The 22,116-nt window shown below is 47.8% G+C and overlaps 2 protein-coding genes across 2 annotated transcripts; one reads left to right on the top strand and one right to left on the bottom strand.

Annotated features, from left to right (window-relative positions):
* The first annotated feature begins 4,497 nt into the window (after positions 1 to 4,497).
* On the top strand, positions 4,498 to 20,305 carry LOC100286145 (integrin beta-1-binding protein 2). The gene is made up of 6 exons (NM_001159033.2): positions 4,498 to 4,658; positions 6,762 to 6,764; positions 6,838 to 6,920; positions 18,923 to 19,074; positions 19,268 to 19,488; positions 19,595 to 20,305. Exons 1-6 carry the CDS (start codon positions 4,533 to 4,535, stop codon positions 19,685 to 19,687), a joined length of 678 nt encoding a protein of 225 aa, NP_001152505.2. The 5' UTR covers positions 4,498 to 4,532; the 3' UTR covers positions 19,688 to 20,305.
* Positions 20,182 to 21,160, bottom strand: LOC100276913 (uncharacterized). The gene is made up of 2 exons (NM_001165426.1): positions 20,919 to 21,160; positions 20,182 to 20,824 (listed from the first exon to the last, which is right to left on the bottom strand). Exons 1-2 carry the CDS (start codon positions 21,091 to 21,093, stop codon positions 20,322 to 20,324), a joined length of 678 nt encoding a protein of 225 aa, NP_001158898.1. The 5' UTR covers positions 21,094 to 21,160; the 3' UTR covers positions 20,182 to 20,321.
* Between the last annotated feature and the right edge of the window lie 956 nt (positions 21,161 to 22,116).

Here is a 22,116-nt window from a genome sequence, read left to right as displayed (position 1 = left end):
CTCTCTCTGCGTCGCGGGCCCGGGCTGTCAGCCCCGTCGTCCCCGCGTAACCGCCGCCGAGCTGCTCGCGTCCGCCTTCCCCGCGCCCACGTCACGCGTGGAGCTCGGAACTGACCCGCCCCTGGCCACTTGAGCCCCGAGCCCCACTCGCCCTCACCCTCTCCCCCATTTGCGCTCCAGTAGACCCTCTTTCCCTCTCGTTGCGCGCACGCAGAGCGCCGCCGCCATAACCCCGCCGTCCCGAGCTCGGTTCCCCGTCGCCGTTGGAGCTCCGCCGCGCCCTTAGCCCCGGTGAGCTCCGCCCCGACGTCCGCAACCCGGAACACGCCCCAATTCCCTCTCCCCCTCCCTATTTCCCTCTGCCCGCGCTCACCCGTCGTCCGCCGTGCAGCCGCCACCGTCGACCCGGGCCACCGTCGCGTCTCCGTCGCCGCCGAGGAGTCCCCGGAGCCCGCCTTGAGGTAAGGGACCTCTCCCGCCCCTATCGCCCCTTGTTTTGCTCTCTGCCGTGTGTAATTCCTCGCCGGAGTAGAGTAATCCCGCCGCCGAGCCGCTCCGCCGTGAATCGCCCCCCTCCGGTGCCTCTGCCCCGACCCAGACCCTACCGGAGAACTCCCCGCGCCCTCCCCGACCTCCCCGACCACCCAGGTCACCCTAGGGCCCCGCCAATCGCCCGCGCCCCTCGTCTCCGGCGAGCCCTCCGCCGCGGGGACGAGCGCCGCCGCCCCAGCTAGCCGTAGGGAAGACCCAGGCCGCCCATCCGATCTCCGCCGTTCAACCCAGATCGGGCGGCCCTGATTCAACTCGCCCGGACCTAATCCTGGCCGTCCGCCGGAGATCCAGCAGCCCAGGCCCACTGCCCCCTCACCCCGTCTCTCTGCCCGTTAGACCCCACTTGTCAGTCGCCCGCGCGCCCGCGCTGCCCGCCCGGCCCCGCCTGTCAGTCCGCCCGCGCGCTCTGCCCGCCCGGTCCCGCCTGCCAGTCGCCCGCGCCCGCGCTGTCCGCCCGGCCCCGCCTGTCAGCCGCTCACGCCGCCGCCGCGCGCCCGCGCGCCCGCCGCGGGATCTAATCCTGGCCGTAGATCTGAGATCCAACGGCGGTAGGCGCCCGATACCCCTTCGCCCGCGCGTTTTCTTAAAGAACCCCCCTGTTTTCTGGAAATTGCGCCCGCCGTCCCTGGTTTCTCGCAGTTAGGTCCTCGGACCTTTTAATTAATTCAAAATAAGTCCTTAGGGTATAATTTTAACCCCTAAACTTGTAAAATTCATAACTTTGTCATATGAACTCCAAATTGGGTGCTTCAAATTGCAAAATGTTCATAATATTATTATCTATCTGTTTATGCAATGTTTCCCTACTGTTCCCATGTCCCAATTAATGGTTAATCATTAGGATAAGGTTAATGTTATGGGAACCCTATTTGAGATAAATAAAAGATAGTAGACTTTAATAAAAGTTGGAGCACTTAAGTTTATGGACTCAAACACTTAAGTTTAGGAACTTAAACCAGATAATTATTTAATCCCACCACTAACTTAGACCTGATTAGTAGATAGTGAATCACTTTGTGTAATCCTCTACCCCAGACCTAGGGAACACTAGAGTGCCTATCCCTTTTTCTGTTATGAACATGTGACCCCTCTCTGCTGCATATGTTTGGTATATTGTTCTTGTTTGTTATTTTCCCAAGTGCATAGTGTGAATGATTGCTTTACGTAGACAACGAGCAGTCTGTGTTTCCCGAGGCAGTTGCAGAGGAAGTCCCTGATCAGCAGTTTGGTGAAGGCAAGTGTCCTCTGTCCCATTATGTCCTATTCATTTATAACTTACTACCCCGCATTACTTACTTGAAACCTAAGGATTGACTAGCTTTACACTTCACTTTGTCCTTGATGACCTATTGGGTTGTTATGGTTAGCACTTTGCTATTGCTTTAACATAATCAATGAACATGATGTGACTATTTATGATACTGTTATCCTGATGATGATGATGATCTTGTGATACTCTAGGGGGCTCAGGCTGTTTCCTGAGTACCTCTCCGTAAGGACTGGTTCGTTGAGAGACCACCCAGGATAACAGTGCAACCATGAGGGTGAAATGGGATGCCCTTAGCTGATTAATTAGATGAACTAGAGGTGTAGTTGCTTAGCCGTCGTGCCGTCAATGGGGTCCAGGCACAGTGCTTGCTCTGCCGAGGCTGAGTGCCGAGGTTCTTTCGTTTTGCTCTTTGTTAGTCACTCTCCTGCGGGGAGGGGTACTGTGTTTATCAAACTGGAGAAACCTAACGGGCAGCTACGATCTCTAGGGAATCTTTGTAAAAGCTACGTAGTGAAGCCCTGCCGGACCACCTAGGTAGTGGTCAATGGGGATTAGCTCTCCCCGGGTAGAAAGGGAATCATGACTCATGGGTAAAGTGTGCAACCTCTGCAGAGGATTAGAAACTGATATATCAGCCGTGCTCACGGTTAAGAGCAGCCTTGGGATCCTCTTTGATTAGAGATACAGATGGTTCGAGATACAAGGATTATGTGATGGCTTTGGTTCGATGATGATGATGTTCCTCGAGGAGGAAATGGTTTACGGGTTGGTTAATGCTAAAATCTGGCTTCTACTAATGATAAATACTTGACCAACTAAAAGCAACTGCTTGGGCCTAACCCCACATAAAGCTAGTCCACTTCAGCCAAACGGGACATTTGCTGAGTACGTTGATGTGTACTCATCCTTGCTTTACCACAAAACACCAGGTTGCTCGCATTGTAACCACTGCTCAGGAGAAGGTGAAGCCGTGGAAGGAGACTTCCAGGAGTTCCAGGACTACGATGAATTCTAGGTGTGGGTTGGCGGCAACCCCCAGTCAGCTGCCTGTGGAGGCTTTATCTTTACTGCGTTTCGTTTAGCACTTTGATTTACTTGTTAAGACAATGACTATGTGGATGTCTATGACTCTATGATGTAATAAGTACTCTTTTATGTTATTATTCGAGCATTGTGTGATGATGTTCATTTATGTAATCGCTGTGTACGTGAGTTCTGATCCTGGCACGTACATAGTTCGCATTCGGTTTGCCTTCTAAAACCGGGTGTGACAGAAACGAATGAAAGTCGAATAAACACCCGAATAGAAGAGTTCATATGCCTCAGTGTCAAATATCGAAATGCAGACAAATTAAGTCCCTAAAGAAGAAAGGCAGTTGAACTAAGTCCTAAATAATGATTTTTCTCGTTTCAAACATCTAAAATAAAGGGCATGATTTGTGCACCGTGTGCAACACAAGACTGTTCATAATAGATCATGTAAAATAAGGAATTTGTATGGTAGATTACGTCGTTTATAGAGTGAAGTTTGAAATACGAGATTACACCTAGTGCTGGGAATATGGATTATACTTTTTAGACCAGCACGAGCACGCCCCAAAAACAGGAGCCCAAAGCATGATCCGACACGAAATGATATGTGTCGGGCTAGCATGGTTAAAGGCGGACCTGGTTCGGGCCTCAAATTCTAGCATGTCGGGCCCCCATCACGGCTCGACCCAATGAAGCCTATATTATTTTATTTCTTTAGTTTAGTAAGCTATGAAATTTATATGGTTGTAATATTTAGATTAGATTTTATGTGGTTAAATGATGCTCATATTGTTTAATATCTTAATTTAGTAATATTTAGATTTATGTGGTTGTAATATTTACGTGGTTGTAATATTTGGGTCGGGCGACCGACACGATCTGATGAAGACACGACATGCTTTAGTGCTGGACTACTGTTTCTACTTTTTGGGCTAGCATGACACGACTCGAAAGTTTTTTGGGGTCTTCTTGGCTCGAACCTGTTTGGTCTGAAGCACGGTAGGGCCATTCTAGGCCAACTCAGCCAATCCAACCTAATTTCCAGCACTAATTGCACCTAATGGCTACTTGTATACTAGTCGTTAACATAAGATAAATGATGAGATAGAATAGTCACTTTTAGAACATCTCTAAGAGACTAGTCAAACGACTTATTAAACTAATTTTTGACTATTTAACAACAAAATAACTCATAAATAGATCTATCTAACTCGCTAGACCATCTAACTCTCTAAATTGACACTCTTTCTGGCCAATTTTGACTAACCAAGCTAACTTATCGTTGGAATAAGATGCTTATAATTTTTATAAAGGTGTAGATAGAGAGTCAAAGAAAGTAAAGATGAAGAGTCCCTGGGACTGTTTTTAGAGCATCTCCAAAAGCTCCCCAGAAGTCTCTCCTAAATCTATTTTTTTAGGAAAAACACAAAAAACATGTCTCCAACAGTTTCCCTAAAGCGCTCCCAACTTTTGCATAGCCCTTAAAACTTCCTCATTTATAGCTACAAATAAAGGGTTTTTTGGGCTCCCCTACCACTTTAAGGGATCTGTTGGAGAAAGGATTAAAATCTACCCCCACTTATTATTTATATGTCCTTAAAATTGATTTTGAGGAGTCGTTTTATGGACCGGGTTAATAGAGAGCGGGCGATTGGGTTTCGGGAAGAGGGCACCGGCAATGTCAACGACGACGGAGGCGGCAAAGAGCGGCTCAGCCGCACCGGTGCGGTGCCAGCGGATCGGCTGCGACGCCATATTCACCAACGATGACAACCGCGAGGGCTCCTGCCAATACCACCCCTCCGTAAGCTCCTCCGCCTCATCTGGCTTCCCCTTTCCTCCCGAAACCCTGGTACCCGGGCAAGACAATTACGAGTCACATCACTGCTTTAAATCCCAAATAGGCGGGTGTTGGCATCTGTCCGCCTGCCCAAGTACGTGCGCCGGGCCTGCAGTTCTAGCCTAGGCTGGATTCCTCGATCTTTGTGCTAAGGTTTAGGGGTCTGGCCAGAGCCTGCAGTCAAGCAGGCACACATTCGGCAGCTAGATTCAACTCAGTTGTTGTTAATTCGAAACATAATGTTGGGGACCTTCAGTTTGAGGTGCCGTGCGTATACGTTACGCGCTCGTTTCTTGGTTGAGGAGAGTTTGCGCTATATGTGACGGGTGAGCATCTGGAGAATATTTTCGTCCAGTGCTAGATGGATCATGGGTCGCATTACAATTCACCAGTACATAGTTTTCAGATCGCCTGATCGAAGCCACTGGGCGATCAGGGTGATTAGTCGCCCCTAATCGTCCCTCGGGTCGTCCTGTGTATATATTCATATATAACACTATATATAGATATATACTTATATAGTATAGAGGCTTGCAGCAGTATAAATACTTAAATAGTCCATAATAGCATAACAGCAACAAGTTTATATAAGACTATGAAACTGCAAGTCTACAACTTACTAGACCAGTAGAGTAGTAGACTATGACCAAGAAGGCAACACCTATATGAGATCATCATCCAGCTTGAATTGATCACCAGCAGCTCCAGATTCTTCTTCATCATCAATCGCTTTTTCTGCAGCATCTTGGTCATTTTGAGTTGGTTCTTGATGATCATTTTCGTTGTGACTGTCACTGTCACTGCCATCTCCTTGCTGCAAGTCCTGAGCTACTGCAACTTTTTGGCGCTTTCTACTCCTAACATAGGTCTCGGAGTAGGTCCTACCCTGATCGAATCGTTACCTCTTATCGACAGGCTGCTGCTGCTCAGATGCTGTTAAACTTAAAATGGCTTTTGGCCTCCCCAGAGAGCATTTAAAGGGACTGGCCGACTGCTCATCTTTGGTCTACCCAGGCTGTATCTGAAGGGACTGGCCGACTGGGCGTCGTTTGGCCTCCCCAGACAACATTTAAGCCTAAAATGGCTTTTGGACTGCCAGGCTTATCGGCTGATCGCCCAACACGACGATTAATCGCTATAAATTGCGATTAGGCGGACGATAAGGACGATCAGCTACCCTGATCGAATCGTTACCTCTTATCGAGCACTAACAACCGATCAGACCGACTAATCACGACTAATCGCGATTAGTCGGACGATATGTAATAAGTGCACCAGTATAATAAAAAAGGGTAATTAAGTTTCTTCCCTCCCCATGGGGAGCCATTGACAATTTTACCATTATCATTTGTGTGCTTCACCGTTACATCGGACCCACAAATCATAGACACGGGATGGTATAATAACATACAACCAAAATTGAGAGTGGCAAAATAGCAAATTTCTCCCCCACACGGGTAGGCACTTAATTCACACTGTTGTTTAGTTTGTTCTGTTGACCATGTGCCTTATATGGTTAAAATGTTCACTTGATCCATCCCTTGTAGTGGTTCACTAGCTGCACTAGTTGCGCAAAATGCCCCAGTGAATAAAAAGTCAGTACCACCTTGCAAACTTTTTATAGTTAATAACCGCACTAAGTAAATGACTGCAAGACTGGGAAAAGAATAAGTGCATGTTTCACAAGGAACTATTATATTGCTTTATTCTGATTAAATTGACCAATCAGACAATCATAAACACTATGTTCGAGGTGACTGTAAATTGAATTGTGACTTTTAAGCACTCTTTACACTACTGGGCACTGCCACTACATATAGGATTAAATTGATCAATCATCTTATGGAGTATTATTGACACATATAGGATTTTGTTTACATAGAACCTCATACAAATAACATGACACTACATTATGCACACATTCCTGCTTATCTTACATGATGAATTCGAATCCTCCTTTTAAGTTTCATCAAGTGTGTTTCAAATAATAGTTGCTTGCTCCACATTTCTTTCACCACTATTATTCTAATTTCTAACTGTCTCCCAATTGTTTTTATTCTCTTGCAGGCAGTAAGTTTTCTCCTTTGTTGAGAGGCATTTTTGTTTAGGAAATTATCAACTTCTTTAAGATATATGTTTTCAGCCTATGTTTCATGACGGCATGAAAGAATGGAGCTGCTGCAAGCAAAGAAGCCATGATTTCAGCTTATTTTTGCAGATACCTGGGTAAGGACCCTTCTTCCTCCCTTGGTATGTGATGAGCCATTGACATTATTTGGACTTCAATATTAGTGTGTATGATATACTGTGGCATTGGCAGTATGGCTGTCTGGTTGAGAATTGACGTAAACCAAACTAATAATTGGTAATGCAAAAAAAAAGGTAATGCAAAAACAAGATCTAACATCATGTGTGGGAAATGGAAATCCTTGGGTGATCAAGGTTGTCCACTATCCAAATGATGCAGTAATTATCAAAATTAGGTTTCACCAATAAATTAGCTTTGCAAAAAAAAATACATTGGTCTGTTGGGACATGAGCCAAACAGGCAAAATTTGTGCTTTGTGAAAATGCAGCTATGTCAGCGAGTTGTCTTCTCTATATATTACTGTTACATCATTGATATTCACATGTTAAATTTATGTTCTATTTTTGCTATTTTATGATAGAGCAAACATTTTATCCAAGCATAGCTTTATTACTGAGCAACAACTCCTCTGTATTTTGTGCTCATTTTGTCCTTTATTTACTCCTGGAGTATTTGGAGTTCCTTATACATGATAGTAACACAGTAGAACTCATTTATAAAGATATGCTATATGGCAGTTTTTCTGTTAGGCTCTGCTGCCTGAAAGTGGCGAAATATCTGTTTGCAGTTGTTTTGGATTCACTTCTGTGGTGTTGTTCTGGATTTCATGTAACATGAATATTTTTGTTGCTTCGGACCAATGTTATCAGGTTGTCTAGTCGAGGCTAGTCATAAGATCACCGATCAGATGGATTAGTCGTCGATCAGGGCCGGTTAGTCAGTCATAGAGTTGTCCAAGTGCCTAGATGGATGATTACCCATGTATATATAGTGCTAATGTATGTCAACACCATCATGAATTGGCAAATGGAGACTCAAACAAAGCAAGCAGCACAGCACAAATTCAGTCGGTTGAGGATGAACCAGTGACTGCTGCAGCTTGAGCACAGGGCGCTGCTGCTTGAGAACCTGGAGTCAGAGCTGGCTGAGAACTGGGAACCACCTGTGGACACTGCAGCTTGACTGCTGAGGACGGGCGTGAGGAAAGGAGCTCCTCCAGACTCTAGGTAACAGTGAGAGGAACAAGCAGCACAGAAAAAAAAATGAGCGGATGCCCGTGTGAGCATGAAAAAAGCGGCAGCTACGTGACTTGGGAGCTGCCTGTCTCCTCCTGTGCACGATATATATATTGGAAACTTAATGGGTCTGCTAAGCCTGATCATAAATCTTCCTCCACCCAGTCAAGCAGTCACCACAACGGAGGCACCACACACGATGAGACTAGAGTAGAAACCGAAGATAGGAGCCGACGGGTTGATATCCCTCGCAGTCTCGTGAGGGTGCAAATGTTGCGGCTGGAGTAGAGACTGGTGTGGATTTCGAGAAGACGATAGCCCCTGGATGTCGAGGTAGTCGAAGTCGAGGTGGCCGTGGTCGGGAGACATGCAACAGTAGCTTGTTTTTCAGGAGGGGTCGACGTTCGAGCGTCAACGGTCGGTAGGGCGACACAACAAAAGAGCACCAACAGGCCGACCTTCTTGCTTCTTCGATCGTTCGAACATCCAGGAGCCCCGCCAGAGAGGTCGGTGGCTGCGCACGCGTCTGCGCCGGTCATGGTGGCCGCGTCCGCGGCAGAATAGAAGGGGTAACGGTGGATCCGGCCGGAAAGGCCACGACAGCGATGGATCCAGCTGGGAAGACGACGATCCAGCCAAAGGGACGGCGAATCTAGACGGGAAGGTCGCAACAATGACGGATCCAACGAAGGTGATGAACGGGATGAGAGCGACATGGCGGTTCTAGTCGGGCAGGGGCCTGCGCTAGACCTCGTAGGAGGGGTTTGACATGCAGGGCACTGCTGGGCAGCGGCACGGGCAGGGAGGAGATGGTCGATGCTAAGGGGAGGCTGCCGAGGCAGGGGAGAAGCTGGTGGGACAGCCACGGTCCGTCCACTCCGGCGAGGGGGAGGAGGCTGCCATGAGGTTGACGACGCAGATCTGGGTCGACAGCAGGTTCCTTGGTCGTGGATCTGGTCCGGTGGCGGGGTGCCCTGGCGAGGTCGCTGGCGCGCTGCTCCCTGGAGGGCCTCGGCGACCAGAGAAAAGGGGAGGGACGACGCCTGGGTGGGAGACGCAGGAGAAGGACGGCGCTGCGCCCGCGCCTGGCTCGCGGCGGCGACTTTTCTTGGCCACGGATCTGGTTTGGCAGAGGATGTCACACCCGGATTTCGGGGCACCAAGACCCGGGCGCGAACAATCACCAGGTGTGCTGGGACCAAGTCTCACACATATGATGAATCATGGCACAGGATCGAATGTCACATCTTTACTATATAATAGGAGTTCTATACAAAATAAATAATTACATTATAAGGAGACAACGGTCCAGCAACCCAAAGTTGACTGGGAGACGACGGCCTAGACCACTCACGAACTCATCACAACATCCTCCATGCGCCTCATCTTGTGGTACCTGTTCTTAACCTGTGGGGGGGGGTGAGACAACAAGAGTGAGCTCACATACGTTCATCGCTCAACAAGTTGTGGGGAATAATGTGCATGAACTCGCAAAAGGTGGGAGCTCACGTGAAGTGTAAGGCTTACCAAAGAGGATGGTTAGAGCTGAGCATTGCTTTTAAAGTTGGTCAAAATTTTATTAGCAATTACTAAGTATAAGTAAATACCAACCCAATTAAATAGTAGAACAAAAGTAACAACATCACCTGCGATGCAATGCATATGACAAATTGAATTTAAGTTCCATAAATTAATCATGTGAGGGTCCGAGCTGCTCATGACCGTGAGCACGGCTAGTATACCAGTTTTACACTCTGCAGAGGTTGCGCATCTTTACCCACAAGTCATGTTACCCATCTGCCAAGGGATCGCGACTTCCCATACACCTCTACCGAGGAGGCGAGGCAGGGTAACACTACGAGGCCTTTACAAAGTTCCACTAGCTTCAGAAAACCCGCTACAGTTTATAGGAAGCTCCAATGCAGGGTTCTTGCCTGACCGCCATCGCAGCAAAATCAACCAAGGACCTCCCTACACTGACCACTCCCCTACTGCCCTTGTCCCTTTCGGGTAAGGTAGTCCTCCACTAGCTTTCCTAATTAATCAGCCAAGGGCGTCCATAAACCCTTGTGGTAACACTGTTTTCCCGGGTGGTCGCTCCATGTTCCAATTAACATAATGATCTTATCATGAACAGTAATAATAAACATATAATAAAAGTGTGATCATGAATAATGTATCTTCATACCCAAAACCACATAAAGCACTAGCAAGTACTACCCAAAAAGTTCAGTGGTAAACAAGGTATAAAGATAGACAAACTAGGGTAACCTATTGCGTCCCATCAAAATTAACCTATACAGATCATTATGATTAATTAGAACATGAGTGGGTAAAAAGAAGTGATCAAGGTTACAACTTGCCTGGGACTTGAGATTCCAGGTACCAACTTGCTCTTCAGATGACACGTGACCTTGCTCTAGTCGTAGTAATACAAACAAACATTGTATAGGAAAAATTAACATTACACCAAACATAAGTACAAATATATATTAATAATCCACATATTAAAATAAGATCACAGGAACAAGAATTATTAATTTTGGAGTTATAGATTTTAAGTTATGGATTTCCAAAGATTCTATGTGTTTTGTACAAGATTAATTAGGATATAAATTTTAATGTGGCTTTCATGTCAAAATAGTGGCACTAATTGATAAATAATAATATTACAAAATTATAGGAACTAGAATCAATTAATTTGGAGCTAGAATGGATTTTCTATGAATTAACTAAGGTTTCTGGAATTATTTTAACACTAAAAATCATTTTCTATATTAATTTTCCCTGATTTATTAAGTGTCTGGCTGCACGCACAAAAACCATAAAATGCAGGGGCCTCTGCGCAATAATTCTCAAGACTCAGACTGCTATGCAGTGGATGGCGGGTTCTAATCTATAATTCCAGAGGGGCTCTTCTGCAAAGTTACATGGCTGAAAGGGTAAGCAGCGATATCGGCCGTCCGATTTGAAACGAGGCGCCCAGATTAGATCCGTGACGGCGTGAATCGGTACGCAATGTCGTCCACAGGATCACGATCCCACGGCGCAGATCTAATTTTTCCCAGAGCCACCCGATCCATCCGATCGGATATCAACGGCCAACGTGAATCCGACCGAAGCGTTATGCGCCTTCTAATCTGAGCCGTCCGAATGGAAACCAACGGCGGCCAGGTCGTCCCCAACCCCCAGGCTAACGCGGTGGCGCTGCCCACCCGACCACGGCGGAGGCCATGGCCGGCGCGCCCAATCCCCGAATTTTGGCCCCCGAACCTAAATTCGAACTGCGCTATACGTAGAGAAGGACGAGGTGATCCGTTCAGATGGGTTTCTTACCGGGATTAGAGGCGGCGAGCACCCAGTCCGCGGCGTGAGGCGGGTCTGCGGCGGCGGAGTTGCTCCGTCGAGCAATTGCTCCAGCCCGATTGCCGATCCCCTCCACCGAGCCCACGGTCGACACCACCACCCACCCGCGACACTCCCCGGACAACCGCCCGTGGCCGAGTGGTGGCGCACAATCGACCACAAGTCATGGTGGCGGATCCATGACGGTCGCACGGATCGGGTGCCCGGCACGGATGAGGTGAGCGAGGGCAGGAACGCGCCAATTTATACCCCGTAGTAGCGCGCGGAATTCGGTATCCGTTGCGCAAGAGAAGGGCTCGGTCTCCGCGCGAAATCCGCGGTGATTCGTTGTGCCCACCGGAGTTTGCCGCGGAGCAGCGAGAACGGGTAGCGCGGAGAAGACAGAGGAGAGCGGGTCTTCCCGGGTGGCGTGTGGGACCCGCGCTGTCAGCTGACCGAGCGCGCGCGCAGAAGCTGGGTGCTGCGGTAAGGCTGCGGGTCGGGCCCACGAGTCAGGGCGTCGGCGCGCGGTTGGTCTTGGGCCGCGCGGTGTATTTCCCCCTGGTGGGCCGAATTCGGATACAGCAGCCCAGGTAAGTCTTTCCCCCTTTCTTTTTATTTTATTTTATTTTCTGCATTATCTCCAAATTTGAATTTGAACTCAAATTTAAATTCCAGCTTCTATGGCTCATCACCCCAAATTATATTTATGAGATTAAATATACCAATCTTTGAGAATTTAATTTATTATCTATATTTTTATATCATTTCTCTTCTCCTCTTTTCAAAACCCAATTTTCAATCTAGGGTTTAATTCAACTTCTAGTAATTATTATTCTATTATTTTTATCCTTACTATTTTATTTAATGCACAAACATATAGAACTCCAACATGATGCATTTTTTTAATCATTTGTTTGAATTAAACTCTAAATTTTGTGTATGCTCTTTTTATGATGCAAATGAGGCACATAAAATGAGAAGACCTCTATATACTCCTTGTATACAATTTTGAGTATTACAAATCCTACCCCCCTTAAAATTAATCTCGTCCCCGAGATTAGTAAGAAAGAGGATATACTTAGTTTGGTTCATTTTTTTTCCAATACCCTTTTTTTTGCTCAAGTTCTTCCATGGGTCTTTTCAGTATCTAGCCATTTATTAGGTAGGATATGGTTAGAGAAAGTCTAGAATGAAGTGAGAAAGATTAGGGCAAGAAAATCTTCCATCCTGGCTCGAAGATCTTGATGCATCCGGAGATCGGGGTTGTCCCTTATCCTCCCTTGACAAAGTTGCTCTTCTTCGATCTTGGTGTCTCCAGCTAGGGTTTAGGTGGTTTTAGATAGCTACATGGTTGGGAATCACAAGGTAGGTCAAACAATGTTTACTTGTACTTTTAGGTTTGGATCGATGGATAGACGACCTTTCAAGTAGGCTAAGTAGTCGTGTTTAGCCGAGTTGGCCTAAGACATTAATTTAGGTTAAGATATGTTTGTAGAAGTAGTGTCTAACCCATATCACCAGATTAACTAACCTACTAATAACTCCTTTAGATTAGATAATATTAGGTTAGATAGGATCTAGATTAGATCGGTTGAGATATGAGGTCAGTTAGATCTATTAGGATAAGATAACATCTTTTCAAGGTAAGATTAATCTATTAAGATAATAGAGTATCTTTTAAGATAAGATGGATCTATTAAGCTTAATACATTTTAGTGTGGAATAATCTAAGTTGGCTAGTTATTTTTATTAACATTTTTTTTCCTCTATATATATACAGATGTAATTGTGGATGTTACTCCACAACTCATCACACTCAATCAAAGATCCAAATCATAAATGTATCACAAGAACAAACATTCAGGCATACAGATATTTACAAAAATAGTTTTGATTTTGTTCCTAAGAGTAGGTCTCCTATTACTAAAGGTCACTTTAGGCACAGGATTTCAAAGTGTGAAATTCACAAATGTCTTTAGAAGGAAAAGGTAAGAATAATCAGAGTAAAGCGGAAATAGATGAGAAAAGATTAAGATAAGTTTAGAAAAAAAATCAGAGTAGCAAAGGTAAGTAGGTAATGGTTGTCCAGTTCTATCTAGGTTTCGTCCTACAGTCAACATTCCTCTGATACCACTTCTGTCACACCCGGATTTCGGGGCACCAAGACCCGGGCGCGAACAATCACCAGGTGTGCTGGGACCAAGTCTCACACATATGATGAATCATGACACAGGATCGAATGTCACATCTTTACTATATAATAGGAGTTCTATACAAAATAAATAATTACATTATAAGGAGACAACGGTCCAACAACCCAAAGTTGACTGGGAGACGACGGCCTAGACCACTCACGAACTCATCACAGCATCCTCCATGCGCCTCATCTTGTGGTACCTGTTCTTGACCTGTGGGGGGGTGTGAGACAGCAAGAGTGAGCTCACATACGTTCATCGCTCAACAAGTTGTGGGGAATAATGTGCATGAACTCGCCAAAGGTGGGAGCTTACGTGAAGTGTAAGGCTTACCAAAGAGGATGGTTAGAGCTGAGCATTGCTTTTAAAGTTGGTCAAAATTTTATTAGCAATTACTAAGTATAAGTAAATACCAACCCAATTAAATAGTAGAACAAAAGTAACAACATCACCTGCGATGCAATGCATATGACAAATTGAATTTAAGTTCCATAAATTAATCATGTGAGGGTCCGAGCTGCTCATGACCGTGAGCACGGCTAGTATACCAGTTTTACACTCTGCAGAGGTTGCGCATCTTTACCCACAAGTCATGTTACCCATCTGCCAAGGGATCGCGACTTCCCATACACCTCTACCGAGGAGGCGAGGCAGGGTAACACTACGAGGCCTTTACAAAGTTCCACTAGCTTCAGAAAACCCGCTACAGTTTATAGGAAGCTCCAATGCAGGGTTCTTGCCTGACCGCCATCGCAACAAAATCAACCAAGGACCTCCCTACACTGACCACTCCCCTACTGCCCTTGCCCCTTTCGGGTAAGGTAGTCCTCCACTAGCTTTCCTAATTAATCAGCCAAGGGCGTCCATAAACCCTTGTTGTAGCACTGTTTTCCCGGGTGGTCGCTCCATGTTCCAATTAACATAATGATCTTATCATGAACAGTAATAATAAACAGATAATAAAAGTGTGATCATGAATAATGTATTTTCATACCCAAAACCACATAAAGCACTAGCAAGTACTACCCAAAAAGTTCAGTGGTAAACAAGGTATAAAGATAGACAAACTAGGGTAACCTATTGCGTCCCATCAAAATTAACCTATGCAGATCATTATGATTAATTAGAACATGAGTGGGTAAAAAGAAGTGATCAAGGACACAACTTGCCTGGGACTTGAGATTCCAGGTACTAACTTGCTCTTCAGATGACACGTGACCTTGCTCTAGTCGTAGTAATACAAACAAACATTGTATAGGAAAAATTAACATTACACCAAACATAAGTACAAATATATATTAATAATCCACATATTAAAATAAGATCACAGGAACAAGAATTATTAATTTTGGAGTTATAGATTTTAAGTTATGGATTTCCAAAGATTCTATGTGTTTTGTACAAGATTAATTAGGATATAAATTTTAATGTGGCTTTCATGTCAAAATAGTGGCACTAATTGATAAATAATAATATTACAAAATTATAGGAACTAGAATCAATTAATTTGGAGCTAGAATGGATTTTCTATGAATTAACTAAGGTTTCTGGAATTATTTTAACACTAAAAATCATTTTCTATATTAATTTTCCCTGATTTATTAAGTGTCTGGCTGCACGCACAAAAACCATAAAATGCAGGGGCCTCTGCGCAATAATTCTCAAGACTCAGACTGCTATGTAGTGGATGGCGGGTTCTAATCTATAATTCCAGAGGGGCTCTTCTGCAAAGTTACATGGCTGAAAGGGTAAGCAGCGATATCGGCCGTCCGATTTGAAACGAGGCGCCCAGATTAGATCCGTGACGGCGTGAATCGGTACGCAATGTCGTCCACAGGATCACGATCCCACGGCGCAGATCTAATTTTTCCCAGAGCCACCCGATCCATCCGATCGGATATCAACGGCCAACGTGAATCCGACCGAAGCGTTATGCGCCTTCTAATCTGAGCCGTCCGAATGGAAACCAACGGCGACCAGGTCGTCCCCAACCCTCAGGCTAACGCGACGGCGCTGCCCACCCGACCACGGCGGAGGCCATGGCCGGCGCGCCCAATCCCCGAATTTTGGCCCCCGAACCTAAATCCGAACTGCGCTATACGTAGAGAAGGACGAGGTGATCCGTTCGGATGGGTTTCTTACCGGGATTAGAGGCGGCGAGCACCCAGTCCGCGGCGTGAGGCGGGTCTGCGGCGGCGGAGTTGCTCCGTCGAGCAATTGCTCCAGCCTGATTGCCGATCCCCTCCACCGAGCCCACGGTCGACACCACCACCCACCCGCGACACTCCCCGGACAACCGCCCGTGGCCGAGTGGTGGCGCACAATCGACCACAAGTCATGGTGGCGGATCCATGACGGTCGCACGGATCGGGTGCCCGGCACGGATGAGGTGAGCGAGGGCAGGAACGCGCCAATTTATACGCCGTAGTAGCGCGCGGAATTCGGTATCCGTTGCGCAAGAGAAGGGCTCGGTCTCCGCGCGAAATCCGCGATGATTCGTTGTGCCCACCGGAGTTTGCCGCGGAGCAGCGAGAACGGGTAGCGCGGAGAAGACAGAGGAGAGCGGGTCTTCCCGGGTGGCGTGTGGGACCCGCGCTGTCAGCTGACCGAGCGCGCGCGCAGAAGCTGGGTGCTGCGGTAAGGCTGCGGGTCGGGCCCACGAGTCAGGGCGGCGGCGCGCGGTTGGTCTTGGGCCGCGCGGTGTATTTCCCCCTGGTGGGCCGAATTCGGATACAGCAGCCCAGGTAAGTCTTTCCCCCCTTTCTTTTTATTTTATTTTATTTTCTGCATTATCTCCAAATTTGAATTTGAACTCAAATTTAGATTCCAGCTTCTATGGCTCATCACCCCAAATTATATTTATGAGATTAAATATACCAATCTTTGAGAATTTAATTTATTATCTATATTTTTATATCATTTCTCTTCTCCTCTTTTCAAAACCCAATTTTCAATCTAGGGTTTAATTCAACTTCTAGTAATTATTATTCTATTATTTTTATCCTTACTATTTTATTTAATGCACAAACATATAGAACTCCAACATGATGCATTTTTTTAATCATTTGTTTGAATTAAACTCTAAATTTTGTGTATGCTCTTTTTATGATGCAAATGAGGCACATAAAATGAGAAGACCTCTATATACTCCTTGTATACAATTTTGAGTATTACAGAGGAGCAGCGGGGAGGGAGGAAGCCGGAGAAGCGGAGGGGCCGCCGCACCAGCCGTGCCTGGCTGGGGACGGACGACGAAGGGGAGCGGCACGGTCGCGCTGGCCGCGGGAAGGGGGGCCCGCCGCCGAATGCTCATGCCGGCTTGAGAAGGGAAGGGTGCAGTCGCGACAGACGTTGAGGGTACGACCACGAGGGAAGGAGACGGAGGCTGCGAGCGGGCGGTAGGGGCCGCCACGCCGCCAGGGAGCAGTAGAGGGGCCGCCGCGCCGGGAATGGGTCCCGCACAGATGGACGGGGGGCGCGGCCGCGACGAGAAGAAGGCCGTTTGCAGCGGCGGGGGGCAGTCCCGCGCCCACGGCAGGGAGGACGCCCACGCGCGCGGTGTTTGGGCCAGGTCGCGGGTGTGGTCTGAGGTGGTCAAGCGAGAGGGAGGGGAGTAGCGGCGACAGAGTGTGAGGTGGAGGGCGGCTAGGCTGCTGTGATTGGCGGGCTAGGATGGTGGCCGACCCTAGGAGGGAAGGATGAGCCTCTCGCGGCGGCGTCGGCTGTGGGTGGCTGCCCTGTGGATGGACAAAATCTAGCTAGCTGATACCATGTTGGAACTATGAACTCTTGATTGTATTGCATAGAGGTGGTGGTTACATATATAGACACAGAACCCTAACCCTAATGGGCCGGCAGCCCAACAGTAGTGCCGGCCCACACACACACAATCTAACAAGACCATTAGCTACTTTTGGGTCCGGTCTGTTAGTTATTTTTGGGTCCAATCCGTCTCGTGTGAAGTTTTAGTAAGCCACTAACCTCTCTGTTTTGGTATTTAACTTCATGTTATTGTCTGAAATTATGATATATTGGTATTTTTCCTATGTTGTTTGAAACTACGTTTAAACGATTTTAAACGTTTATGTGGCAGAACACACTAGTAGAAATATGTGGCAAATTCTCTAATAATATCTGCATGAATGAGCTCAGCTCAACGTATTTATTGTATTCTCCATGCAGATCCAGATATGAGTCTAGGTTTGCTGGTGAATAAATATTCAAGAATTGATGTCTTTGTACCATTATCCGTTATGAAATAATGTTTTTAAGCTGGTCCACGTTCTAGTTTTGATCATGGTGTTTTTTCATTATAGACCAATATCATTCAGTCACCTCTTATGTTATGACCGGTAGCCCAGCAGCCCTAATAAAATCAGTGAGTTTGTTTAGATGGATAAGCATTAGTTAGTTTGTTTAAATGGATAAGCATTAGTTAGTTTGTTTAGATAGATAAACATTAGTTTCGAACTCCTGGATAGAGTTAGTTAGTTTGTTAGGGGCTGCTATCACAACCTATATATTGTACTCCTTTGATTAAGGAAGAAATCAAGCAGGCAAGTGTCTTGCCCTTGCTTCCCCCTCAACGTATCTACTGTTCAACCGTGCACTGTTCATCCCAAATGCCGAGTCCCTGGTCCTAGACTTTAAATCTACCACTCGTACTACCTTTGTAACCCTAATTTCAACAATCTGGTATCGGAGATGCCAGGTTCCGACGATGTGACGCCAGGATCAGCACCACCCATCACCTCCACCGTTGTCACATCTATTGATGTGACGACTGCTGCCACCAACCAATTTCATAGGTGGACTTCATGGCATTCCAGCAGCTGATGGTGCAGCAGTTCGCCGCCATCTATGGCATGTCCAACAGGACACTGCCACCACTGCCGCCTCCATCTTCTACCACCACCAGTGCTGCTGCTTCCCCTATGGCATGCCAAGCTATGGTGGCACCCCCCTTCCCACCACCACCACGCCATCCACCACCATCGTTCCCTTCCCATCTGCCACGGCACCCCTTCCATTGCCGATCTCCGCCTTGGTGCCATCGGGACAACCATACCTGTACCCATCCACCAGATTGCCTTCCCACACTCCCCATCCCCGATTCCCAGCTTCCCCAAGGATGCTCTTCCTGCACACCATCACCCTGCTGCAGGCGCCATCACCACCACCCTCACTTCCACAAATTATCCTTCCCTACCACCAGCATAACCCTAGGAGGACGGCGCCCAAACGCCGGGGTACTGGTCCTAGACTTCAAACCTATCACTCGTACTACCTTCGTAACCCTAATTCCAACACTTACGTCAGCAGAGCGAGCAGTAATTGATTGCATGCTCTATTTTGGTGTAGATGCACAACAGGAAAGCATACAACCGAAAAACCAATCACAAAAGCTGTTTCATCTAACCGTACAAAGGCAACACCGATCCAGTCCTCTAAGCAGGGTGTGGGAGTTGATGTGTGTGCAAGGTGTCGTCAAGGTTTCTTTTGCTCCGATCATGGTGAGTTTGTATTCGCAGTAATCTTGTTTTAGTTAAACTGATTGATTCCTATTTATAAGTGTTACACAATTTACCACCCTGCACATATGTTTGGCCACACGTATGGTCCTTTATGGTAATTTGGTAAAATATCTTTATTAGCTGCCTATTAAAAATCTGTTAAATGGAGCTTGCTCTGGTGCTATGTTTTCAGGATCACAGCCCAAGCCACAAAAGCCAGCTGCTACCGACGATACAAACAAGGAACCTGTTGAGAAATCAGCTGTTCCACCGCCCAAGAAAAGGATCGATGTAAATGAGCTGAGGACATGTAAAAATAAAGGATGTGGTAAATCCTACAAGGAGAAGGATAACCATGATTCTGCATGTGACTACCATCCAGGTCCTGCCGTTTTCCATGACAGGATGAGAGGGGTATGTATATATTTGAAGGATTTATTTGAAGCTATATGTTGATTTCTGCCTCTGTAAACAGCTATTCTCGCCATCCCTAAACCCCATATCTGTTCTGTTCTTGCAGTGGAAATGCTGTGATGTTCATGTCAAGGAGTTTGACGAGTTTATGGAGATACCTACATGCACAAAGGGTTGGCATAATGCTGATGCGGTGTGAATTCACGCCATGCTTAAGGCTGTTTTCATGTTGTATCGTCACCTGCCATGTAAACACCATTTCTGCAGTTTATTGAGGATTTCATTTGGAAGTGTGACAAGAGCTTTGAGGATGGGCTCCGGGCTGCGGGCTGCCTAAGCTTTGCGCACGGTAGCTGTCTGGAAATCTTACGTGATTCTCCTTGTACTCTGGACCACATTTGGTGTCTGGATTCAAATTGGGGTTTTGTCTGTTTGAAGCCGAAGGATGCCAATATTTTAACCATGTCTAAGCCAGAGAAGTTAGCGCATGCTGTGGAGCGGTAGAGGTGCCGTGTTTCTTGTGTGTGTTCCATGGCTGCTGGAGAAGTCCTGTCCGTGTACTGGTTTGCTCGGTTTGAGCAGGCAAAAGCCTGGACCATGCATCACTAGTTTGTTCTACCGCTCCTCACTCCCCAGACCAGAAAGTTGTTGCCAATCTACAATATAATGAAAACTTAGCTGCACTCTTGGAAAGAGAAAAGCACAATCTCTTGATTTATTGGATGCTGTTTTGGCGTGCATACACTAGCATTATCATTATGTCATGGATACATGGACATGGGATTCAAATGTAAGTAGTACTGGTAGTGCTTTGGACACGGCAGCGTTCAGGTTCAAGGGATGCCGATGATCGGGATGAACGGGAAGAAGAAGAAGAAGGGAGGCAGTCCTCCAAAACTGAAGGGCGGCCTGTTGCCTCCACGGGACGGTGGAGTCCACGCCGGCGTCCGTGCCGCCGGTGGCGTCGGCCTTAGCGCTGGCTCCATCGGGGCGTTACCACCCTGGTGTTCACGGTCGGCCATGGTCGCAGCGACAGCGGAGCCGCCGCTAGCCGCAGCGCACCTCGTGAAGAAGGCGAGGCGGGAGCCCAGAACATAGGAGGCGGGGTAGGAGGCGGAGCCAGGCCCCCGGGCCGGGACGACGCGCGCGACCGTGAGTCCCCACGGCGCGCAGAGCTGCTCCGTGGCGCCGAGGACCCTGGCCGCGCACGGCGCGCCCGAGGCTGACGCTTCTGCTGGCACGGCCACGTCGAAGTTGCCGCGCCCGTCGGTCTGCGCTGCGTGGAGGCCCGCGCTGCCGTCGCCGTCGCCGGCGCATTTCACCGCCACGACCACACCTGTCACCAAGCACAAACAAAAGGCACGATCGAGAAGTGAGGGACAAGAAGTGAGGTGAGACTGAGAGTGAGACCACCAGTGTACCGTACGTACCGGAGAGATCGTGTCCCTCGGCGCAGTCGAGGCAGGCGACGGAGCCGCGGAGGCGGAGCGCGGCGCTCTCGCACGGCACCGCGCCGAGCGCGACGGCGAGGAGCAGCAGGAGCGCCCCGGCGAGGGGGAGCCGAGGAGGAGCCAGCATAGGGAACGTACGACGAGTGATCTGCATGGACAAGGAAAGCTGGCGCGTCGACCGTTGAGACCGCCTGCTGCTCGGTGCTCGCTTACCAGATGTGTTATGTGTACGCGGCTAGTATACGCACTCAACGCTGTCGCGGGTACTTGTAGTCCGAGGAGAGGAGATCACATCGGCGGGGGATCGGAGTGGCTGTATTGAGGGCACGGCGGCCGATCATCATGTAGCGTAGCCACTGGCCAACCAACTTGTCAGCCTCTACCCGGGCACCTGCGCTCAACTGCAACTCATCATACCAACGACACAGATAGCCACCTGCTCCAACCTCCCAACAACAAAAGAGGGCGGAAGACAACGCCGCCGCTCGCCAGGCTCCTGGTAGCACCACCCGTCAGCCATTGAGGCAAGGCAACGCACCCGACACCCGTAGGCCGTGCCGTAGAGTAAACACAGCTAGCCGTATTTGGACGAGACGAGGCACGGCACGGTGGGGCCGCAGCAGCGTGGGAGATGGTTTTAGTACCACATTGGGACTAAGGCAGTGCGCCGATATTAATACAGTTAAAATTATTTTTTGGGAACATTTAGGGTCATCAAACGTCGACATTAAACTTTCTACTCAAGGGTTGATTAAGATTTGAAGAGAGTACTAGTATACGAACTAACCATGCATCGAGTTTGTATGGGATGTGGCATCTCCTCAAGGATGGTTGCAAAGCCGGCCCGTCGGTACTCTTGAGGGTTGTTGGGACGAAGGTCGAACCAGACCTCGATTAACCCTTCGTGCGACCACGTCTGGAGCTAGGCTAACTTGTCTGTGAATGTGGGACCCAAACATAAATAAGGCTTTGGCCATCCCGCACAGCCGGTGCAGACTACGGTGCATGAGAGCCCTCACACTCTCCTCCGATTGACGTCGTCGGAGCGAAGGCTGGCCACTGCGGGGGCTCTTCGACTCGAAGTCTACCTGGAGGGCTGACGCGTTCGATCCACCGCCAGCTTACCCTCCGAACGAGTTGATCCCACAAGAGCACGCAAAGGCACTGGACCTCGAGG

The sequence above is a fragment of the Zea mays genome, chromosome 5 (assembly GCF_902167145.1).
Source record: "Zea mays cultivar B73 chromosome 5, Zm-B73-REFERENCE-NAM-5.0, whole genome shotgun sequence".
Lineage (NCBI taxonomy): Eukaryota > Viridiplantae > Streptophyta > Magnoliopsida > Poales > Poaceae > Zea > Zea mays.
The sequence above is the reverse complement of the archived record's forward strand: the minus strand, read 5'-3'. Positions and strand labels throughout refer to the sequence as shown.

What these genes read in the sequence shown, in the direction of transcription:
- LOC100286145 (NM_001159033.2), top strand. Translation starts at nt 4,533, where the DNA reads ATGTCAACGACGACGGAGGCGGCAAAGAGCGGCTCAGCCGCACCGGTG. An exon ending in TTATTTTTGCAGATACCTGG is followed by an intron (nt 6,921 to 18,922) that starts GTAAGGACCCTT and finishes ATTTTGGTGTAG; the next exon opens with ATGCACAACAGGAAAGCATA. An exon ending in TCCATGACAGGATGAGAGGG is followed by an intron (nt 19,489 to 19,594) that starts GTATGTATATAT and finishes CTGTTCTTGCAG; the next exon opens with TGGAAATGCTGTGATGTTCA.
- LOC100276913 (NM_001165426.1), bottom strand. Translation starts at nt 21,093, where the DNA reads ATGCAGATCACTCGTCGTACGTTCCCTATGCTGGCTCCTCCTCGGCTC. An exon ending in CGAGGGACACGATCTCTCCG is followed by an intron (nt 20,825 to 20,918) that starts GTACGTACGGTA and finishes GCTTGGTGACAG; the next exon opens with GTGTGGTCGTGGCGGTGAAA.